Source organism: Melitaea cinxia, chromosome Z (genome assembly GCF_905220565.1).
Source record: "Melitaea cinxia chromosome Z, ilMelCinx1.1, whole genome shotgun sequence".
Taxonomy (NCBI): Eukaryota; Metazoa; Arthropoda; class Insecta; order Lepidoptera; family Nymphalidae; genus Melitaea; species Melitaea cinxia.
In genome coordinates, this window is record NC_059424.1 from 15,600,318 (window position 1) to 15,620,441 (window position 20,124).

The 20,124-nt window shown below is 32.3% G+C and overlaps 2 protein-coding genes across 2 annotated transcripts; one reads left to right on the top strand and one right to left on the bottom strand.

The window, feature by feature from the left end:
- Positions 1 to 3,674: 3,674 nt before the first annotated feature.
- LOC123668421 (ATPase family AAA domain-containing protein 3A homolog) lies at positions 3,675 to 13,961 on the top strand. Its single transcript, XM_045602152.1, has 10 exons — positions 3,675 to 3,989; positions 5,255 to 5,409; positions 5,595 to 5,707; positions 5,879 to 6,085; positions 6,387 to 6,544; positions 6,992 to 7,251; positions 7,340 to 7,463; positions 7,562 to 7,853; positions 7,956 to 8,154; positions 12,563 to 13,961. The coding sequence occupies exons 1-10, from the start codon at positions 3,800 to 3,802 to the stop codon at positions 12,743 to 12,745; spliced, it is 1,881 nt and encodes a 626-aa protein (XP_045458108.1). The 5' UTR covers positions 3,675 to 3,799; the 3' UTR covers positions 12,746 to 13,961.
- Positions 13,962 to 16,387: 2,426 nt separating this feature from the next.
- Positions 16,388 to 19,327, bottom strand: LOC123668422 (ras-related protein Rab-21-like). Its single transcript, XM_045602153.1, has 4 exons — positions 18,903 to 19,327; positions 18,396 to 18,563; positions 17,629 to 17,747; positions 16,388 to 16,722 (listed from the first exon to the last, which is right to left on the bottom strand). Exons 1-4 carry the CDS (start codon positions 19,032 to 19,034, stop codon positions 16,512 to 16,514), a joined length of 630 nt encoding a protein of 209 aa, XP_045458109.1. The 5' UTR covers positions 19,035 to 19,327; the 3' UTR covers positions 16,388 to 16,511.
- Between the last annotated feature and the right edge of the window lie 797 nt (positions 19,328 to 20,124).

A 20,124-nucleotide genomic window follows, 5' to 3' on the forward strand; every position in this document is an offset into this window, starting at 1 on the left:
TATATTAAATACCAGATTTTATGAAGACATTCAAACAGTTGCTGTATCTGTATCAACAGGACATAGTAGTTTAACAATTCTCTGTGTATACTGTCCACCTTCAAGTGGGCGTATACGAATTAATAGACTCCGTTACATTATTAATGATCTACCAAAACCCATATTTATGAGTGGTGACTTTAATGCTCATCATATTGCATTTGGTTGTCAGTCAACGAAAGGTAGAGGTCAGGAGTTATTTAATTTAATTGATGACTTAGATTTGTGTATTTTAAATGATGGTAGACCTACAACTATAAATCGCCCTAGACAAACTTCTTCTGCCATTGATGTAAGCTTCATCAGTGGCAGCCTCGCACCACTATGTGAATGGTCTGTACATGATGATACAATGGGAAGTTACCATTATCCAACAATAACAGAGATTTTATTACATGTAGATAAATATCATCTCAATTCCCCTGTAGATAGGTTCATATATAAAAAAGCTGACTGGGCAACATACACAGCTCTTTCCAAAACAATGTTTAATGATCTCATACTTCAATCACATGATCCTATTTCAACCTATAATAATTTCTGTCTTCATTTAGATACTCTTAAAGAAATGTCAATTCCAAAGCTCACTAAAACAAACACTTTCATAAGCAGGCCACCATCTCCCTGGTGGAATAGTATATGTGAACAAAGTGTTATTGCTTCATATAATGCACTAAAACTATATAGAAAAGAGCCTACTATTGAAAATTATATTAATTACAAAAGAAAAGATGCCCAGAAAAAGAGAACAATTTCAGAACAGAAAAAAATTGGATGGAATAATTTATGTAACACTTTTAATAGAAATATTCACATAAGTAAAATTTGGAATTTATTAAAAATGTTTAAAGGCATAAGACCTAAGAATAAATCACATACAAATGAGTTTATATCTCCACTCTTGGATAAATTATCAGATAATAGCAACTTAATTGAGGTAGATCAACTGAACGTTCTTTTTGAAATCAACAATCACAACCCAAATTCTAAATTTTTACTGGATCCATTTTCATGGTCTGAATTTTTAACAAGCTTGCACTCTAGACGAAATACAACTCCTGGCTTAGATGATTATCCTTACATAGTAATTAAAAAGTTAGATGTATCTGCCCAAAAGTTGTTTCTTAGCATCCTCAATTTGCTTTGGCGTAATAAATCTATTCCACAGTCATGGAAAACACAGTGTGTTGTCCCAATACTTAAGCCCGACAAATCTCCTGAGTTTGCTAGTTCTTATAGACCAATTTCCTTGTCATCCTGTCTTGGTAAAATATTCGAAAATATGGTGAAAGTCCGTCTTGACTGGTATGTTGAATCCAAGTGTTTCATTCCACATATACAATATGGCTTCCGTAGAGGGCGTAGTAGTGCAGACAGTTTCACCTCTTTAATCTCTGACCTGAAAAATGCAAAACATAGAAAATTAAACACTGTTTGCGTATTCCTAGATGTTCAAAGTGCTTTTGATAGTGTTGATCCTGGTATACTAGTTCAAATCATGTCTAGGTTGGGTGTGCCCACTGGCGGCACTTATGTAAGTGGATTTTTAATTTTTTGAACAACAGAACAATCTATGCTAGGCATAACAATATTTTATATGGACCCAAATGTGCCTCAAAAGGCACAATGCAGGGTGCCACGCTATCTCCACTACTATACAATATATACACAAGTGAAATTTGTAAATATGTAAATAATAAGAATGTAAATATTTTACAATTTGCTGATGACATTGTATTATATAGCAGTAATTACAACTTAGAGATTGCAATAGATAATATGAACAAATCCTTATTTCAACTATTACAATATTATAATGATCGTTTACATTTAAAAATTAACCCCTCTAAAAGTAGTGTTATGTTTTTTGGCAATGAAACCTCAAATTCGAATGTTATTTACAATAATGAAATTATAAATAGAGTCACTTCAAAGAAGTTTTTAGGAATAATACTGGACCCAAAACTAACTTTTGAAGAACATATTAAATATGTATCCAAAAATGCTCACACAGGACTAAATGTTATCAGATCACTTTGTGGCGTAACATGGGGTGCAGACCCTAAAATATTGTCAATATTGTATAAAAGTATTGTTAGAAGTCACTTAGATTATAGCTCACTCGCTTATATGAATAGTTCTCATGTAAATAAATTAGACATATTGCAGAATAAGGCTTTAAGAATAATATCTGGTGCTATGTGCTCAACTCCCATAAGGGCCATGGAAGTTGAGACAAAAGTGATGCCTTTGATTTTGAGGCGAATATTACTTGCTGAAAGATACTGTCTCAAACTAATAGCATCAAACAATACTCAAGTAATAAATAAAATTGTACCTTATATAGATAGAACACCAAGAAGACCATTAATAACAGCACAAGGTCTATTATGTGGTAATTCTCCAACACTGTCCGATATACTCCTGGAAATAGACAATAGCTTTTCTAAAATTAGAAAACAGTTTCCATGGCCATGTTACTCTTTCTCTTATCAATGTATTTCACATCCAATTAATATAGTTCAACAGACAATAAACAATAATTCAGAAATGCTTAAATTTTTGGAGGAAAATTCAATGTACTATGTTATCTACACTGATGGGAGCAAAGCAAGTGATTATGTACATGCTGCTCTATATGATCCACAAGCAAAATTTTCTTCAAGTTTTATTCTGCATGAACCCTGCTCTATATTTACGGCAGAGGCATATGCAGTGTATCAGGCATTAATGCGTATTCGCGAAATCAATAACATTAAATATTTTTTAATAATTTCTGATTCCTTGAGTTTGATAACAGCTTTAAGTACCCTCACAGTTAAATACAAGTCTAATTATATACTTTATTTCATTAAACAAATAATTCACCAATACCATAATAAAAATATTCAAATTTTCTTTCTATGGGTGCCTTCCCACAAAGGTATCTCTGGCAATGAAATGGCTGATAAAACTGCATATGAAGGAGTTAATGCTGTTGACGTTAGAAATGCAATGAATGTTCCTATGTCCGATTACTTGCAATGTATTGACCAGAATACTCAAAAGTTGTGGTTAGAAATGTGGAAGAAAGATCAAGATACGAAAGGAAAATGGTATGGGAGCATACAAGAAAGTTTACCTGCAAGACCTTGGTATCATCGTATGCAAGATGCTACTAGAGACTTTATTACTATCATAAATAGACTACGTTTTGGTCATAATACTGCACCGTCACACCTTGCTCGACTCGGCATTATTGCGAATAAAACTTGTCCACATTGTAATTCAAGTGATGGAACTGTGGAACACATTATTTTCGATTGTCAAAAATTTTTGATTGACAGACTAGTGTTGGCCAGTGAACTTAGTGATGTTGAAAATAAGTGTCATTTATTGTCCCGCCCGCCGCCATTAAAACAATTATTACAAGACGAACATACTTACAAGCACATCTACAAATACATAAAGAATACAATTAAAACAATTTAATGAAATGTGCTCATAGCCGTATTATTACATATATGAAGAATAAGAGTTGACCTAAAGGTTATAGATACCAGGTCATAAAATCCCAAAAAAAAAAAAAAAAGTATTTTGTCTATGATTCGGTAATCGGTAGACTCTATCATCTCTATGCTCCATGCTCTATCATCTATGATTCAATCAAATTCAATCAATTGTTCGTCAGTTGTCGGTGTGCGCTATTAATTTATTCAATACAGTGTTCATTTTACTAAATTCGCATACATTTAATGACTAAAGTCCCTAGGTTTTAACCATGTCTTGGTTATTTGGGTACAGCCGGCCTCAGCCGCCGCCTTCAGATGAGCCTCCAGCGGAAGGCGGTGGTGCCGCCGCCGCTCCAGTTAACCTTACGAAAGCTGAAAAGAAAGCCATGGAAGCATATAGATTCGATTCCAGCGCTCTGGAGCGAGCTGCCCAGGCAGCCCGGGAGCTGGAAAGATCAAGTATGTTCCTACCCTTATCAGTCACATTTTGAGGTATTGCATAATGCGGCCACCTAACCTATAATGTAACTAAATATTATAGAAGTATATTTACGAATTGAAATTACATGAAACATACAGATTTTATATCAATAAATTATACAGTAAAGGACGAGAAAGTTGATTATTTTATATTATTGTTTTGTATAAATGACTCTTAGATTAACAAAGATGATGTAATTTTTTAATAAACACCTTTCATAGATATGATATACACAAATAATGTAATTAATACGAGTTACTTTAGCGCAACGCTCACAGCACTGATTTGTGGCTGTTGCACTGGTTGTTGCTGGTTCGATCCCCGGACACGACAAACATTTGTATTAGCCATACAGATGTTTGCCGTGGTCTGGGTGTGTTTACAGCCCTCGTGAGTCTCCCCACTGCGCCTCGAAGACCATGTTAAGCATTTGATCCCCGTTGTTGTCATGTACAATTGATAGCGATAGTTAATCATAGTAGGAAATATATCCACCAACCCGCATTGGAGCAGTGTGGTGGATTAAAATCTGATCGTTCTCCTACATGGGGAAAGAGACGTATGCCCAGCAGTGGGATATTACAGGCTGAAGCTACATACCATACAACATTATTTTTGTATTGGTGTTTGATATTAGTTTCCTAATAAGGTTCAAGTAAGATGAATAAAATATAATTTATTGATAAATAAATAATGTTCTTTAATTCAACAAAATGTCTGCAGATATAATAAAATTGTTATCAATCCATGATAGATATATAGCCAAAACAAGTGAGAGAGTTTTTTTGGGAGCACAAGATAATACTGTATTGTTCTGTCTTTCTTAATTTTGGCATCAAGCAGCATATGCTGTAAGAAATTGGATGAGATTCATAATTGTATTCTTTTACTTCTATTTCAGAATCTAGTGTAGTTATCAAAAATAGTTCATTTTGTGGCTTTAGCATCTGTTGCTAAATTATGCTAAATGTTTTAGAAATAGTTATCATAAAAAATTATAATAATTTAAAAAATAGTAGGCATAGACTCAATCATCATCATTTAGACAAATGTCTGTATGGCCTGTATCGATACAGGCCATACATCATCACAGACATGTGTCGATACCTGTGACAGCTAGAGCATTAGACTAGAGTGACGGTCTTGACTATTAGATAGGAGTGCCATATTCAAAGAATTAAAAGGGATAAAATAAACTGATCTTCTTTCCTGCAGTAGTAAAGATAGTATTCTTTTCTCAAAGGGCATGCTAAAGATGCATTGGAACTTAGTAAGCTACAAGAAGCAACTCGTCAACAGGAACAAATGGCCAAGATAAAAGAATATGAAGCTGCTATAGAACAGGCCAAAGTTGATCAGAAAAGGGTTGATCATGAAGAAAGACGTAAAACGCTACAGGTAAGCATTACATAAACATTTTAATCAAATGTTTAAATTACACACCATTACATTTACATTACATTACCTACATCTTTAATTAAACTTTACACAAGCAGATAATATTTTTTAATATTTTTAAATCATATTAAAGAATATGATGTTTATTTTAATTTTAATCTAAATTTGATTTAATTTTATTATAGGAAGAGACAAACCAGCATAAAATGCGTGCACAATACCAAGATCAATTAGCAAAGACTCGTTACGAAGAACAATTACTCCAACATCAAAGAAATCAAGATGAGATATTGAAAAAGTAAGTTTTTTGAATAATATAAATTATATGATAAATTTCCCATTATTATCTAAGTAGTATATTAATCAAAGCCAACACATGGAAATTGTATGTTATTAGGCTTTTTATATTTTGAATTGTCTCATAGTTGAATTTGATATTTGTTACATTTTTAAATATTAATTATTGCAGGCAAGAAGAAAGTGTGGCAAAACAAGAAGCAATGCGTCGGGCAACAATCGAGCATGAAATGGAGTTGCGTGAAAAAAATAAGCTAAAAGCTATAGAAGCAGAGGCAAGAGCTCGTGCTAAAGCTGACCGAGAAAACCGAGATATAACATTAGAACAAATTAAACTCAAGGCAGCTGAGAATAGGACTACTATTTTGGAAAGTATACAGTAAGTATTGTCACAGCAATGTTAAAAATGCTAAAGTTCATGATGAGATAAATCAAGGAATGGATATTTGTTTCCCGATCTCATAACTGGCTAATAATAGAAATTTCTTAATCAGCTATAATAAAACTTGGAATTAAAGCCCTTTTACTTTTTATCATGAAAACCTATAGGAAATATACAGCTAAATCCTCTACGTGCATCTAATATTGTGTTGTAATAAGTTCAAATGGTCAATAGCTTGTAGTGATTTTTGTTTGTAAACTATGTTTTAGAGAGAAACTCAAACATACATCTTTTGTAGGACCGCAGGAAACGTCATAGGAACAGGTCTAAATGCTCTTGTCACTGACTGGGACAAAACTTTGGCAGCAGCTGGAGGCTTATCTTTGTTAGCTCTTGGTGTATACACAGCTAAAGGAGCAACGTCTGTAACAGCTCGTTTTATTGAAGCCCGAATTGGTAAATTTTTATTTACAAATATTTATGTTATTCCTTAATACACTAATAAATATACTATAATACTGCATCAACTTAGTTCTGAATTAAGTTCTTTTCTCTTATGAATAGAAAGGTTGTAACTTTTCCTGACATATTGCTTTACTTTGGGTTGAAATAGTCATGATAGTTTGCTTTTGAAAATGTAATGTGCTACTTTCTAGTGTATAGTTAATCTAAAACTGCCAAGGTGAAAGCTCAGTTCCTCCCTAAACTTTATTACACAACCCATGGGTAATAAACATCTGGTATTGTTTCAATTATTTACGCTCTGAATAATATGTCACATAAATTAATAAATAGATTATTTTTGTTTAAGAACAAAAATGACGTATCAACTAAAGAATTAGGTTTTTTTTAATATGTTGTAAAAGATAGTAAAGAGCTAAAAAAGTAAATACTTCTTTTTAGGTAAACCAACGCTAGTAAATGAAACATCAAGGTTTTCTCTCTTGGAGGCAGTCAAACACCCCATTCTTACGATATCACGTGCCATTGCAAATTTCAGAAAACCATCAGATGCATTAGCAGGTGTAGTTTTGGCACCTAACTTAGAGAAAAGGTTAAGAGATATTGCTATAGCGACAAAGAATACCAAAGTTAATAAAGGTTTTTACAGAAATTTGCTTATGTACGGACCACCTGGAACTGGTAAAACTTTGTTCTCAAAAGTAAGTAATACATAGTATTAGAGTTTTATACCAATATACATTAATGTTTGTTTAATTAAATATAAGAATGTGTTAATTTTTGTTATAGAAACTGGCCAAGCATTCTGGTATGGATTACGCTATAATGACGGGTGGTGATGTTGCTCCTATGGGTAAGCATGCTGTTGCAGCTATACACAAGATGTTTGACTGGGCTAACACAAGTCGGAAAGGTAAGTTTAACAAGTTTTTAAACAAAATGTTACAGTGACAACATTTTATAAAATTTGTAAAAAAAGTTTCGTTATATTTATTTTTATATTATTTATAGGTGTGCTACTTTTTATTGATGAAGCTGATGCATTCCTTCATAAACGTTCATCCGCACAAATAAGCGAAGACTTGAGAGCAGCTCTAAATGCTTTTCTATATCGGACATCAGATCAAAGCAGTCGTATAATGTTGGTGCTAGCCTCCAACACACCACAACAGTTTGATTCGGCTATCAATGACAGGTTGGATAAGATGATTGAGTTTGGTCTTCCTGGTCTTGAGGAAAGAGAACGTTTAATCAGATTGTATTTTGATAAGTTTGTACTACAACCTGCTTCTGAGGGCAAGAGGTATGCTAAGTTTTCTACAGCAAAATATATATAATTAAAAAAAAAATGATTACTTGGTAAAGCATATGTTACAGAACATGCATTTCTTTTTCTATTTTTCAGACGCCTCAATGTAGACCAGTTTGATTATGGTGCGCTATGTGCTAAATTAGCAGAGAGAACAGCAGGTATGTCCGGTAGAGCGTTGTCCAAACTTGGTGTAGCGTGGCAAGCCGCTGCCTATGCTTCGGACGATGGTCGACTCACGGAACAAATGTGCATAGAAATATGTGATGATGCTGTCCAGGATCATAGACAAAAGGTATTAATTATTAGCTAAATCGTGTTGAAATTGTATGATTACTCATGTTTCAATTCTACCGTGCTCTTTGTGTATTAAGTATTTAGGATTGCGAGGAATAGGTTATGAAGTTCTCGTCCGCCATTGCAAAGAGAGGATCCTCCGACCAGATGGTTATTGTACTTGGTGGCTAAGGGCTAACGCCCCGACGGTTGTTGTCGGATTCTTGTATAATATACTCAATGACTCTGATAACTTTGATAGCACGATGTAGGATACGTCAGTTTTCTCTAGTTAATATGTTGTGAAATAGATGTTGCTACAAGTAATTTTTTCATAATAAAATTGAACTAATCTAAGTAGTAGTTGTAGAATATTATATACAGTTTTTAGACCCATGTTGCCTAATTAGACAACAAGATCTTAGCTGTATTTTCTTTTTAGGTTTAGGTTTAAAGATTATTTATTCTCATAAAGACAAATAATATCACTTACATGAGAACATAATTTAAAACATAAACAAACAATTAACAGAACATTCGTTGTCGTACTTACATTTTTCAATTGTAAAAATAATACACAAATAAATCACTGAACACAACCCAACCAGATACCCCGAATCAACAACACTACGACTTGAAACTAACTACATATTATATATTCCATTCTACATATGTACATACTTAAACAGATATTTTTGTAACAATATAATTATACAGTCGCTTTTTAAATAGATTGAATGACTCAATATTTTTTATGTGTGAGGGTAATTTGTTGTAAAGACGCGCACCGTCATAAGTTATTGCAGTTTGACCGAACTTGGTACGGGTTCTAGGCAAAACAATGAGACTTGCGCGTCTAGTGCAGGGGCGCCCAACCTTTTTGCTGCTATTAAATTGTAGTTCGGTATGGACGTTTTTATTAATAGTTTTATGTATGAAAGTGCAGGTGCTGTAATTATATAATTGTTTTATGCTCATTAACTTAGTTTCGCGATAGATTTTTTCAGTTGATGTTCGAAATTTAAAATTGAATAACATTTTTATTATTTTATTTTGTATTACTTGTAGTTTTTCCAATCGTGTTTTGGCAGTACTTCCCCAGATTTCGATTAAATATAATAAATGTGGTTTTATTAGGGAATTATAAATCGTGAAACGTAGTTTACGTGGTATACACCTAACATTAGTCCGTAAGGAAGCATGAAGTGATATCAATTTACTTATCAAGTGATTAATGTGAACGTTCCATGTTAAATAAGTATCCATGTGTAAGCCAAGATATCTTTCATGAGTTTTTTCTTGTAAAGGTCTGTTATTTATTGTGAGAGGTGTGTAATTTGGTATTAGTTTGTTTTTAGCTTTGAATAGTATATAACTAGTTTTAGAAATGTTAATAGTCAAAAGATTGTACTGAAGCCACTCATGAAGGACATCGAGATCGTATTGGGCCTGAGCTATAAGATCGTGAATTGACGAACCAAAGTAAAAAAGGCATGTGTCGTCAGCGTAGAGAGTGATATTACCGTTTAAGCCAAGTTCATGCATGTTATTAATATAGACTAAGAAGAGCAGAGGGCCTAGTATTGATCCTTGTGGAACTCCATAAGACATAGGTAGTGGGGGACATTGGGAGTTACAATCAATTTTTACTATCTGTAATCTGTTCTCAAGGTACGATTCAAACATCTTTAAAGCTTTACCGACAATACCAATGGCTTCCAGTTTCTTTAACAGCAATTTGTGACTAACGGTGTCAAAAGCCTTTTTTAAATCAATGAATACTCCCAGTACAATGTTTTTTTTATCAATATTATGTTTAATTTTGGTTACCAGATCAATTGTTGCTGTGAGTGTGTTACTTTTAGGCCGAAATCCATACTGCCGGTCAAAAAAGAAATTTATAGAATTTAAGTAGTTCAGTAGCCGTGTATGTAGAACTTTTTCAAATATTTTTGATAATATTGGCAAAACAGAGATTGGTCTATAATTTCCGGGGTCTGTTTTTGTTCCTGATTTATAAATAGGTGTAACTTTAGCTATTTTGAGTGAGTCTGGAAACGATCCGTCCTGTAAAAGTTTGTTAAAGCTAATTGTTAATTGATTTTTTGTTAATTCTTTAACACATTTGATTACTTTTGTACTGACGCCGTCCACACCGACACTACTATTTGATTCAAGTTTGTTAATGATGTTAAGGATTTCCCTTTCAGTACATGGTTCAAAGTCATTCATCTGAGAGTATCGTAAAGTTGGTTTTGGCAATGCGTGAATATAATTATTATGGAAATTTACAGGAATCTCATTCGCTAAACATGCCCCTATGGTAGCAAAAAAGTTATTAAATATCTTACATATTTCATTAGAATCAGTGACTTCTACTGAATCAACAATAAGTTTTGAAGGAGCGCACCTCTGCTTTAATTTATTATTCGCCAAGGTATTCAGCATGTTCCACAATTTTTTAGGAGTTCCACTGTGTTTTTCAAATTCTTTCTCATAATATAACTTTTTTGTTGTTCGGATCAGATTGATTACTTTTTTTCTTTTGGTGTCAAACTTTTCTTTTAGGTTTTCGTCGTCTGGGTTCTTCTTTAGTTCTGTCCACATTTGGTTTCTTTCATTGATTTCTGCTATTATGTTTCTGTCTATCCATTCCTTTTGCGGTTCATTGACAATTTTCGTCTTTATAACTTTGTGCTCTATTGTTAGTTTTTTAATTAGTTTCTCCAATTTTGTAAAATCATCGCTTAATTCCCGCATTCCAGATTTTTCCATTGATTCAAAAAGTTCCTTGTAATTGATGGCTTCGTATTGATAACGTTTCCTGGGAGGTGGTTTTATTTTCTTGATTTCCACGTATAGTTGTTTGTGATCAGATAAAGATGAGTTGATGGTTATCACATGAAAGTTATCTTTCTTTAAGTTGGTGCTTATATGGTCTAAGAGGGATTTTTTAGTTGATCCTTCCCTAGTGCAGTACTTTTTGGTAATTTTATTTATAATCGTGTATCCTGTTTGCTTCAAAAGCTGATTGTACTGGTCGGTTTTTGAGTTCTTTGTAAGTAAATCAATATTAAAGTCACCGAAAACTATTGCTCTTCTTCTATCTTGTAGTTGCGATTCATATACTTCGAGAAATTGTTTAAAATCAGTATTTCCTGGATTATAAACGATACCCACTTCGAGTGCATATTTCTCCAATTGTATCCACAAATAATTATTACCTCCCACATACACTGACTCTGATAAACTATGCTTCAGATTATTATGAACGTATGCGGATACTCCACCTCCTATAGTATCGGTTCTATAGTTGTAGTAATGAGTGTAGTACGGTAGTTGAAATTGCAATGCTTGCTCTTCATTACGTATCCAGGTTTCAGTTAGTAGAACAATGTGTACTCTGTTCGGTATTGCCCGTAGGATACATTTGAGTTCGTCGAATTTTCCATCTTTTCGTATACTTCGGGCGTTGAGGTACAGGAACGTAAAGCGTGATTTATTGATTGGGAATTCCCGGTAACTGTCTAGTAGCTCATAAGTGTTACTGCTTTTGTTAAAGGTATTGATTATTGTGTTTACTGTGTGTAGTTTTTTGTTACTTTTATGATTGATGGTGTTCCATTAACATATTTGATTGTAAGATCAGTCTCACCATTTTCTTGACGTCGCTTCAGATCTTCTCTTAGTTTTCTCATATACTGTTGTTGAGTCGGTGTTTGGTCTGAAAATATTTTTAATCCATCTTGTAATTTATTTCTCTTGCGGAGTAGTTCTTTAGCAGGTTCTTTAGCCTCGAAGCATACCTTGACACTACGGCTCTTGCCTGGTTGGAATTTGCCAATTCTAAAGACCTTTGACGGATTTGGAATGCCAGCGCCTACCTGAGAGATTATTTTAAGTACTTGAGCTTCGTCTTTTGTTGATCTTTCGTTGGAGTTAGAAGCAATTGGTTCAGGTAAACCAAGCAGTATGATATTTTTGTCTCTATTACTACGATTTTGCATCTCTTGTATAATTTGTTCGCTAGCAAATAATTCATTTACAGAGGTAGTGGGTGAAGTTTTTGAGGACATTTTGATGCTTTTTATGTCAGCTTCAAGAGATTCTATTTTGACTTGCATTGAATTAATTGTTCGCTCGTTTGACGATTTTATGTCAGTAATTTGGTTTTTGATATCGGTGATATTCTCTTGCATGTTTTTCAATATCTGCTCATTTGACCCTACATACTTTTCTAATAGAGAGCCGATGCGAGATATTTCCGATCTCATTTCTTTTAAGTCTTCTGAACACGAGCACTCAATATCACAAGGCACTTTTCGTTTCCGAAATGTGATTGACGGTTTTTTTTACATCTAATTCTTTACTTAAACAAAATACATAACTTCTGTTATCCTATTAATGTGAAAATAACATTTTTTTAGATGGAGTGGCTGTCAGCAGAAGAAAAAACGAGAAGTATGATGCCATATCTCTTAGATTTGCCTCCTCTGGATAAAACTACTGAAAATATTCAAAAGGCAACAATTAAAGAGCTGCCGGAAACCAAAGAGGAACCTAAATCAAAGGCAACTAAGAAAAAACTCAAGGAAGACATAGACAAGTGACATCCCCCAATATCTGATAATAAACAAGTAGAAATACAAAACTCAAGTTCCGAATATAAAAATATAAACTGTGATAATAAACAGTGCGTCTATGACTTTAGAGTATCTAAATTGCAATCCTACATTATGTTGTCTGAGGGTGACTTTAAAAAATTGCGGGAATTGTCGGCAAGACTGAAGAAATAAAATAATTTTATTTTTCTTTACAATCGTCTGGATACACACCCAGTTCAATTTAATAATCTTTAAATAATATTATAAATGTGAATGTAAGTTTGTTACGCTTTCACGCGAAAGCTATTTAACCTGATCGTCATGAATTTTTGTACTCATATTCATGGAGGTATTGGAAGTAACTAATAAATAGAGAAATTTAACAATCTGCTATTATTATAAATCTAGCAATATGCAAAGAACTGTTGACTACAAAAAAATGACTGTTTTTGTGGGATACACACAATGAATAAGAAACTTATTCAATAGCATGTTGACAATATTATTTATTTACTGATTGATATTTTCACCTCCTGAAAACGGTAATTAATTGAAAACGTTATTAACACATACAATAAGTGATGTGTTAAAACTGAAAGTACAAACGTATATAAATCAAGCAATATAAATGGCTTAAATTAGAATGAAAGGAGAATGGCACTAAAATTTGTATATGTAGTTTGTGATTACAATTTTTATTAGGCTTGATATCAAAGCAATTCCACATTTTATTGTTTTTGTATTATGTAATATGTTTAGTACGATGTTACGTGAAGTGTCAGTTTTTCCATTATTACAGCCTTTTAAATGTAATAAACGGTCTGTTTTAAATTGAACTCTGTTAATTGTGTAACTGACTTTGTTTCATAAATTAAATTAGTTTTCACAAACTAAAGAACCATTACTTTATTATACCAAAAGTCAGAAATAATAACTAGTACATTATTATACTAAAAGTCAGAAATAATAACTAGTACATAATAATGGTACACTGAATTTGTTAGCAGAACATTCTATTTTTTAATTTCACTCAGACTGAATTGTAGTTATTTTCAGCATTTACAAAAAAATGGTTATGGATGTCTTATGTATATCTAATCAAAGTAATATAAGTCATTTTTTAAAAGTTATAAGTTTTAAAATGATTTGTTTCTCAGCAATGTATATTAGTTATTTGCTTAATCTTTGTATGTAGTGTGTTAATAGAACTTGTTATATACTATTTTTGTTTTATTTTTTAATCCGTTATTAATATTTTTTTACCAAGTTCCAAAAGAGGAGGTTGGATTGGCCACCCTTATATGGTTGACATACCCACTATACGCACTAAGCGATTCGCTAGTACATTCTTGATGCGTACAGCCAGACGGAATCAGCGTCTGTTTCCAAATAGCTACAATCTGGGGATCTTTAAGTCGCCAGTGAATAGGCTACTTCTAGGTAAGCGTGCTCCATCCTACCAAATTCTCACTTAGCATCTGGTGAAATGGTGGTCAAACGAAAGCCTATCTAATAAAAAAAATAATATAATTATATATAACATTAAACAAACATTCAGCCTTTAACATCCCACGTTGGGTGTGTTCAATGTCCTCTAGGTCTATGGGCCTCTGCGGGCTGACATGTTCTTTACTATGAGTAACGGTCGCTATCGAATATATTTATGATAATAATCGGGACCGACTGCTTAACGTGCTCTCCGAGGCACGATGGGGAGACCCATAAGGACACACATTCAAACCAGAAAGAAATGTTTCTACAAAAACAAATCTCCATCTCGAGCGGGAATCGAACCCACAAACAGTCGGTGTTTTAGGCGATACCTCGCACCACCTCTGGTGTACCAGAGCGGTTATATAAAAAGTATAATTAAACAAGCCATGAAACTTGTTTACTTAAATATGAATTCGATCATGTTGATACATATGAAATAAATTAACACGCTATATTTTCATCAAATTGTATATTATTTGTAACTGTGAATGAAACATAGTAAAATAATATTACAATACTCAAACTAGAAAATGAGCCCCTATTTATATGTCACTCATTATGCTAAGTAGAACATTTATTATAATAATTATGTTTTTGTTGAAATATAATAAAAATATAACTTGTTGAAAAAAAGTGACTAATAATACATGACTATCTATGTTTGATACAATATTGATTTTTAAATTGAATAACACACGATAAAAAGTTTAATAATTATACTACATGTTTACCGTAAATAGTTTTTTTTTAGTATTTTAAGCCACATTACAATACTTATATTTTATAACATAGAATTAACTATATATTTGTTATGTCACAGCTCCTTTCAAGTTAACTTTAATATTGCTTTTAAATTTAATGCAATATAGATAAAATATTGCTTTTTTTAAGGGAATGTTTACATTCATTTTATGTAAAAAATTTAATATTAAGAATAAGTGATGTACTTTAGATTTAATAATTAATGGTGATATGCTTACCATTACAACTTGTTTCAGTAACAACAGTAATATTTTTAATAATGTTAAGTATTGAAATGCTATGAAAACTATTTACTAAAAAAACGTTAAATTTATGTATTACAATGTTGTTTACTATCTATACAAATAAATAAAATTGGAGTGTCTGTTTGTAATATTAAAATAACCGCTTTTTACTAAATTCATATGTATGTTTACATGTTACATATACCAAAATATATACATACTAAATATACACGGTACATATACCGAAATAACATTTTTTAAAAATTTTGTCTGTTTATTCCAGTTAAACTCTGAAACGGTTGGACCGATTTTGACTGGACTTTCACTAGTAAATAGCTGATGTAATGAGGAGTAACTTAGGCTAGTTTTATATTAGATTTTTTTTTTATAACTGCGAACTGAACAATAACTATTTTGTTAAATTCCATGCGGACGAAGTCGCGGCACAGCTAGTTAACAAATAAACATTTTTGTAGATGTTAGTCTCGAAAAGTTATAATATGTACGTTTTTAAGAGATGAATCATTGATTTTATATTTTATCTTATTGAGTGCAATATAAAAAATATATTCTACATATTTCACGCGAATGTATTGACAAGAATTTTACATTGTTCAAGGTTTATCTTATCAAAAAGATAATAAAAGTAAATTCACATAAAAAAAATCTCATGACATCTCATGTTTTTTGCACACCTCCAAGAAGGCTGTGCTTTATTATTTCAATATATTTTTCATCTACAAACACAAAGAGATATTTGCAACTTCTATATGTAAGCCATTATCTATATTGATAAAAATAGTAAATGTTCATGATATTTTTAAGTATGCTATAACATATATATATATATATATATATATATGTATATATATATATATATATATATATATATATATGTATATATATATATATATATATATATATATATATGTTATAGCATAAAACTTCATAGTCGGATATAATTTTTTTGCTTAGTAATATTTGCATGTGTTATGCAACTTATTTCGTAAAAATAATAAACAAAAATAATTACATATTTACAAAGGATTTCAGTTCGGTCCTTTCTTTTATTGTAATATTGCATTTAATTTAAGCTCATATTAGATTATTGTCAGTATGTGGTTACAATAGTTGATTGATTTTATTTTTTGTATTAAAATTTTGGATGTGGTAAGTTCGGAAACCAAATAATTTTATTGATCTTAAGCTCAATGTTGCACATTGACGTAATACATTCCATTAATAGAATCAATAAAAAAGTTTATAAACATTTTACACAGCCTATAATAAGTTCAGTTACTTCGTGAACCCGAGCAACAAGATGACTGTGTTGGTGTCTCGTCTTCAACGACTAAAACCCTCGATGTTCGATTCACTTCAGTCCGAGAGTTTTGTTCGAAACGTTCTACCATCTCTCGTGTCAATTCCAGAAACAGTTCTTCGACACCCTGGTTTAATTTTGCCGATGTGTAGAAATGTTTAGCACCTACCATTTTAGCATAGCTGAAAGAATTACTTTTATTGAAAAGAGTCCCTTATCATCAATCAATAATTATACACACTAAAAGATTTTTCAAAAAGCAATTTTTAAGAGTAAAATGAGAAAGAAAAAGCATATGATCTTATAAGTAGTACATGGAATGTCTTTTTTTGATTAAGCACAAAATATTTAGTTCATAAATAAGTTATGAAAGGCATCAAATTTTATTTCTATTAATAATAGTGATTTGTGTATTAACAGCTATTTGGTATAAGTATTAGTAAATCGAACGAAATCCAAGGTTATGATAGTGGATCGAGCCGGAAACCTATCAAAAGATACTCTCAACATTCCGGGCATTGACACCGGCGATCGCTACATTTACCTAGGTGCCCAAATCTGCAATGACGGCAGTTGTGTCCCCGAAATAAGAAGGCGTAATTGGGATGGCAAAGGATGCTATGGCGCGTCTGAAGAACATTTGGAAGAAAAGGGGAATCAGTATCAGAACCAAGACCAGGCTGGCGAGCCCTTGTATTTTCCTGTATGGAGTTGAGACATGAACAATCCTGGCCCGAGAAAGGCAAAGGATTGATGCATTGAAAACCAGGTTGTCCACCATATGCCGACGGCATATATTGTCGTACTTCGGCCACACGATGCGCAGAGGCGATAAAAATCTGGAGAGACTGATTGTGGTTGGGAACACGGACGGCAAAAGATCGCGCGGTCGTTCACCAACGAGATGGGCAGACCAGGTCAAAAACTCATCTGCCACTAAGTTATACACGGTCGTAAGAGACGCCATGGACAGAGACCGGTGGAGGCAAATCATCCGATCCAGATGCAACCCTGATGCTGACCACGATTCTCAGACATGAGGGACCGACAAGAGAGAGGTAGAAGCATACTATCATATAGGTACCAACCTTTCAGCTTCTTCCAGAGGTACAGTCCTTTCATGTTCTAAATCAACTTTGTTGCCAGCAATCACCAACACTATATCTGAACCAAGCATTTTCTTTAATTCTTTCACCCAATTTTTTACCTACAAAATTATTATAACATTAATAGATATATATTCTTATTATTGTTTTTACATATAAAATAAAATAAAAATGTTTAATTTAGCCACATTGTTTATGCTGCTATTAATTTTAAACATCTGACTGCAATCAACCAAAAAACAAATTTTATGATTAAATAAAGCTATAATTATATATTATTATTTATAGCCTTTTAATTAAATTAGCATGCTTTGCTTCTTATAGTAATATAAATTACACAACATCTTCAGATCTATCTATTGAAGTTTGGAGTCAAATTAAAATCATTTTCAAACCTAGTCCAATATAATATAAATTATTAAAAAAATTAAAATTAAAATTTCTCACTATTTTAAATAACAGTCTAATGTGAACCATTATTTTTTTCAATTGTGTCAATAAACTGTGGAATAATTTGAATGTTTAGTTTTGAAATTTACCTCCCAAAATGTGAATAATAATAGTTTCATTCAAAATTTATTAATAAATTACATCATAAGCACAATTTATAATATTTTACTATTTGGATGTCTTATAATGCAATCTAGATAAGTTTTTGTAATTTAAAGATAGTAGTAAGTCATTCTTACTTTTATTTGTAGTTACCTTACAAAATTTTTAATTATTTAATTTCAACACACAACTGTTACCTTTCCAAATGAATCCTCATCTGTGATGTCATAAACAAGTATTGCACCATTTGAGTTTCGATAGTAAATGGGACCTAGGGCATGAAACTTCTCTTGACCAGCCGTGTCCCATATTGAGAGATTGATACGCTTACCATTAATATTAAGTTTCTTATTCAAGAAGGTTGCCTAATAATAAAAACGTAGGTTTTATAAATGTTTATAATTTAATTAATTATTTTTGCATGGATAATATAAATTACTAAATCTTCAAATTACCTTTACAGTTACTAATGATATTAAAAAGTAATAATTTTAAAACTATTCAGACTCTTTGTATGGAGTAACGTAAAAACTTTAATCCTCAAAAAGATCAATAATAGTAACAAAATCTGTACATTACGAATGTTTGAAACATTACCAAGAAAGTTGTCAAATCGTCAAGACAAAACATATCAACAAGTCGTGTTGTATCGATTTTTTGTTATGGTTTTTAATAGGATTAAATATATTCTTTCTAGAACATACCTGTAGCGTAGTCAAATGTTTATCATTGAATTTGTCTTCGATGTAACGTAGTAAAATTGATGTTTTGCCGACACAGCCTTCCCCTAATAACACAACTTTGAAATTATATGTTCCACTCGGTGCGGTGCTCATTGTAGATATGTTAAACAAAATGTGCTTGTAATAGGATACTGCCAATTGGATTTTCGTCAGCCACTGCTGTTGATTTTACGTAGACATTTATATAACACAAAGCAAGTTCTCTTCAACACATACGAAACTTGTATCGTACTTGTAATTATATTCCACAATCTTTTCTGTACTCGTATTCTATTAACAGACATATATTATGTCGCAAACCTAAGGTAACGATTTGACAATGGATTGTGGAATAAAATAAACTGACAAGTTGTAAACGATAATAAACAATGTAGTAAATTCAAAGATATACTAGCTAGTTTTCTATAATAGAGTTACCTATATATTGAACATAGACTGATTGAACGATTTAGTAAAAGTAAAATTGTGCTTACCATATTATTTAAATTCGTATTCATAAATATTTGTTATTAAAAAGATGTAAATTTTGTTTGATTATTACAACAAAGTTATAATTATAATCCAAAATATTATGAATGTTTCTGAACTGAACAAGAACGTTGCCATAGAAGCACGGTCTTATATACAGGTCTTGCAACAGAGCCCAATTTCAATGGTTAGATATTAGTACGATCAAAGTACGATAGTGTCATAACTTTTCGTTCAGTTGTGTGACGTTTCATTGTAATTGGTTATATTGAGTGACGTTTCATTGTAATAGGTTATATTTTAAAACATAAATGCATTATATGTGATAGAAAAAGAGACAGAATGCTATTCTATCTTCGTCGCAAATTACGCCCATATATTGTCATGTGGCCGTAAATTAAAAAGAAAAGCGCAACCATTAAGCCGACGTACTGTCACTACTGTTGTTGCATGACCTGTATAGCAGACCGTGTATAAATGATATTGAGGACTTGTTTCAACATTTGATTGATTAATTGGTGTCTGCATGTAGCGTATATGGTCACTTGTTAGTTAAGTGGCCTCGAATTTATGGGGTGAAATGGGGGTGGGGGGGTAAAGGGTGGTGAGGAGGGTGGGTTTTTTAGCCCCCCGTAGTGTGCGTTTCGCGTAAACACCGTGGTTTCGAAGATATCGTGTTTGAAATTTTGGGGTTAACTTTACGTGATTCAGAGAT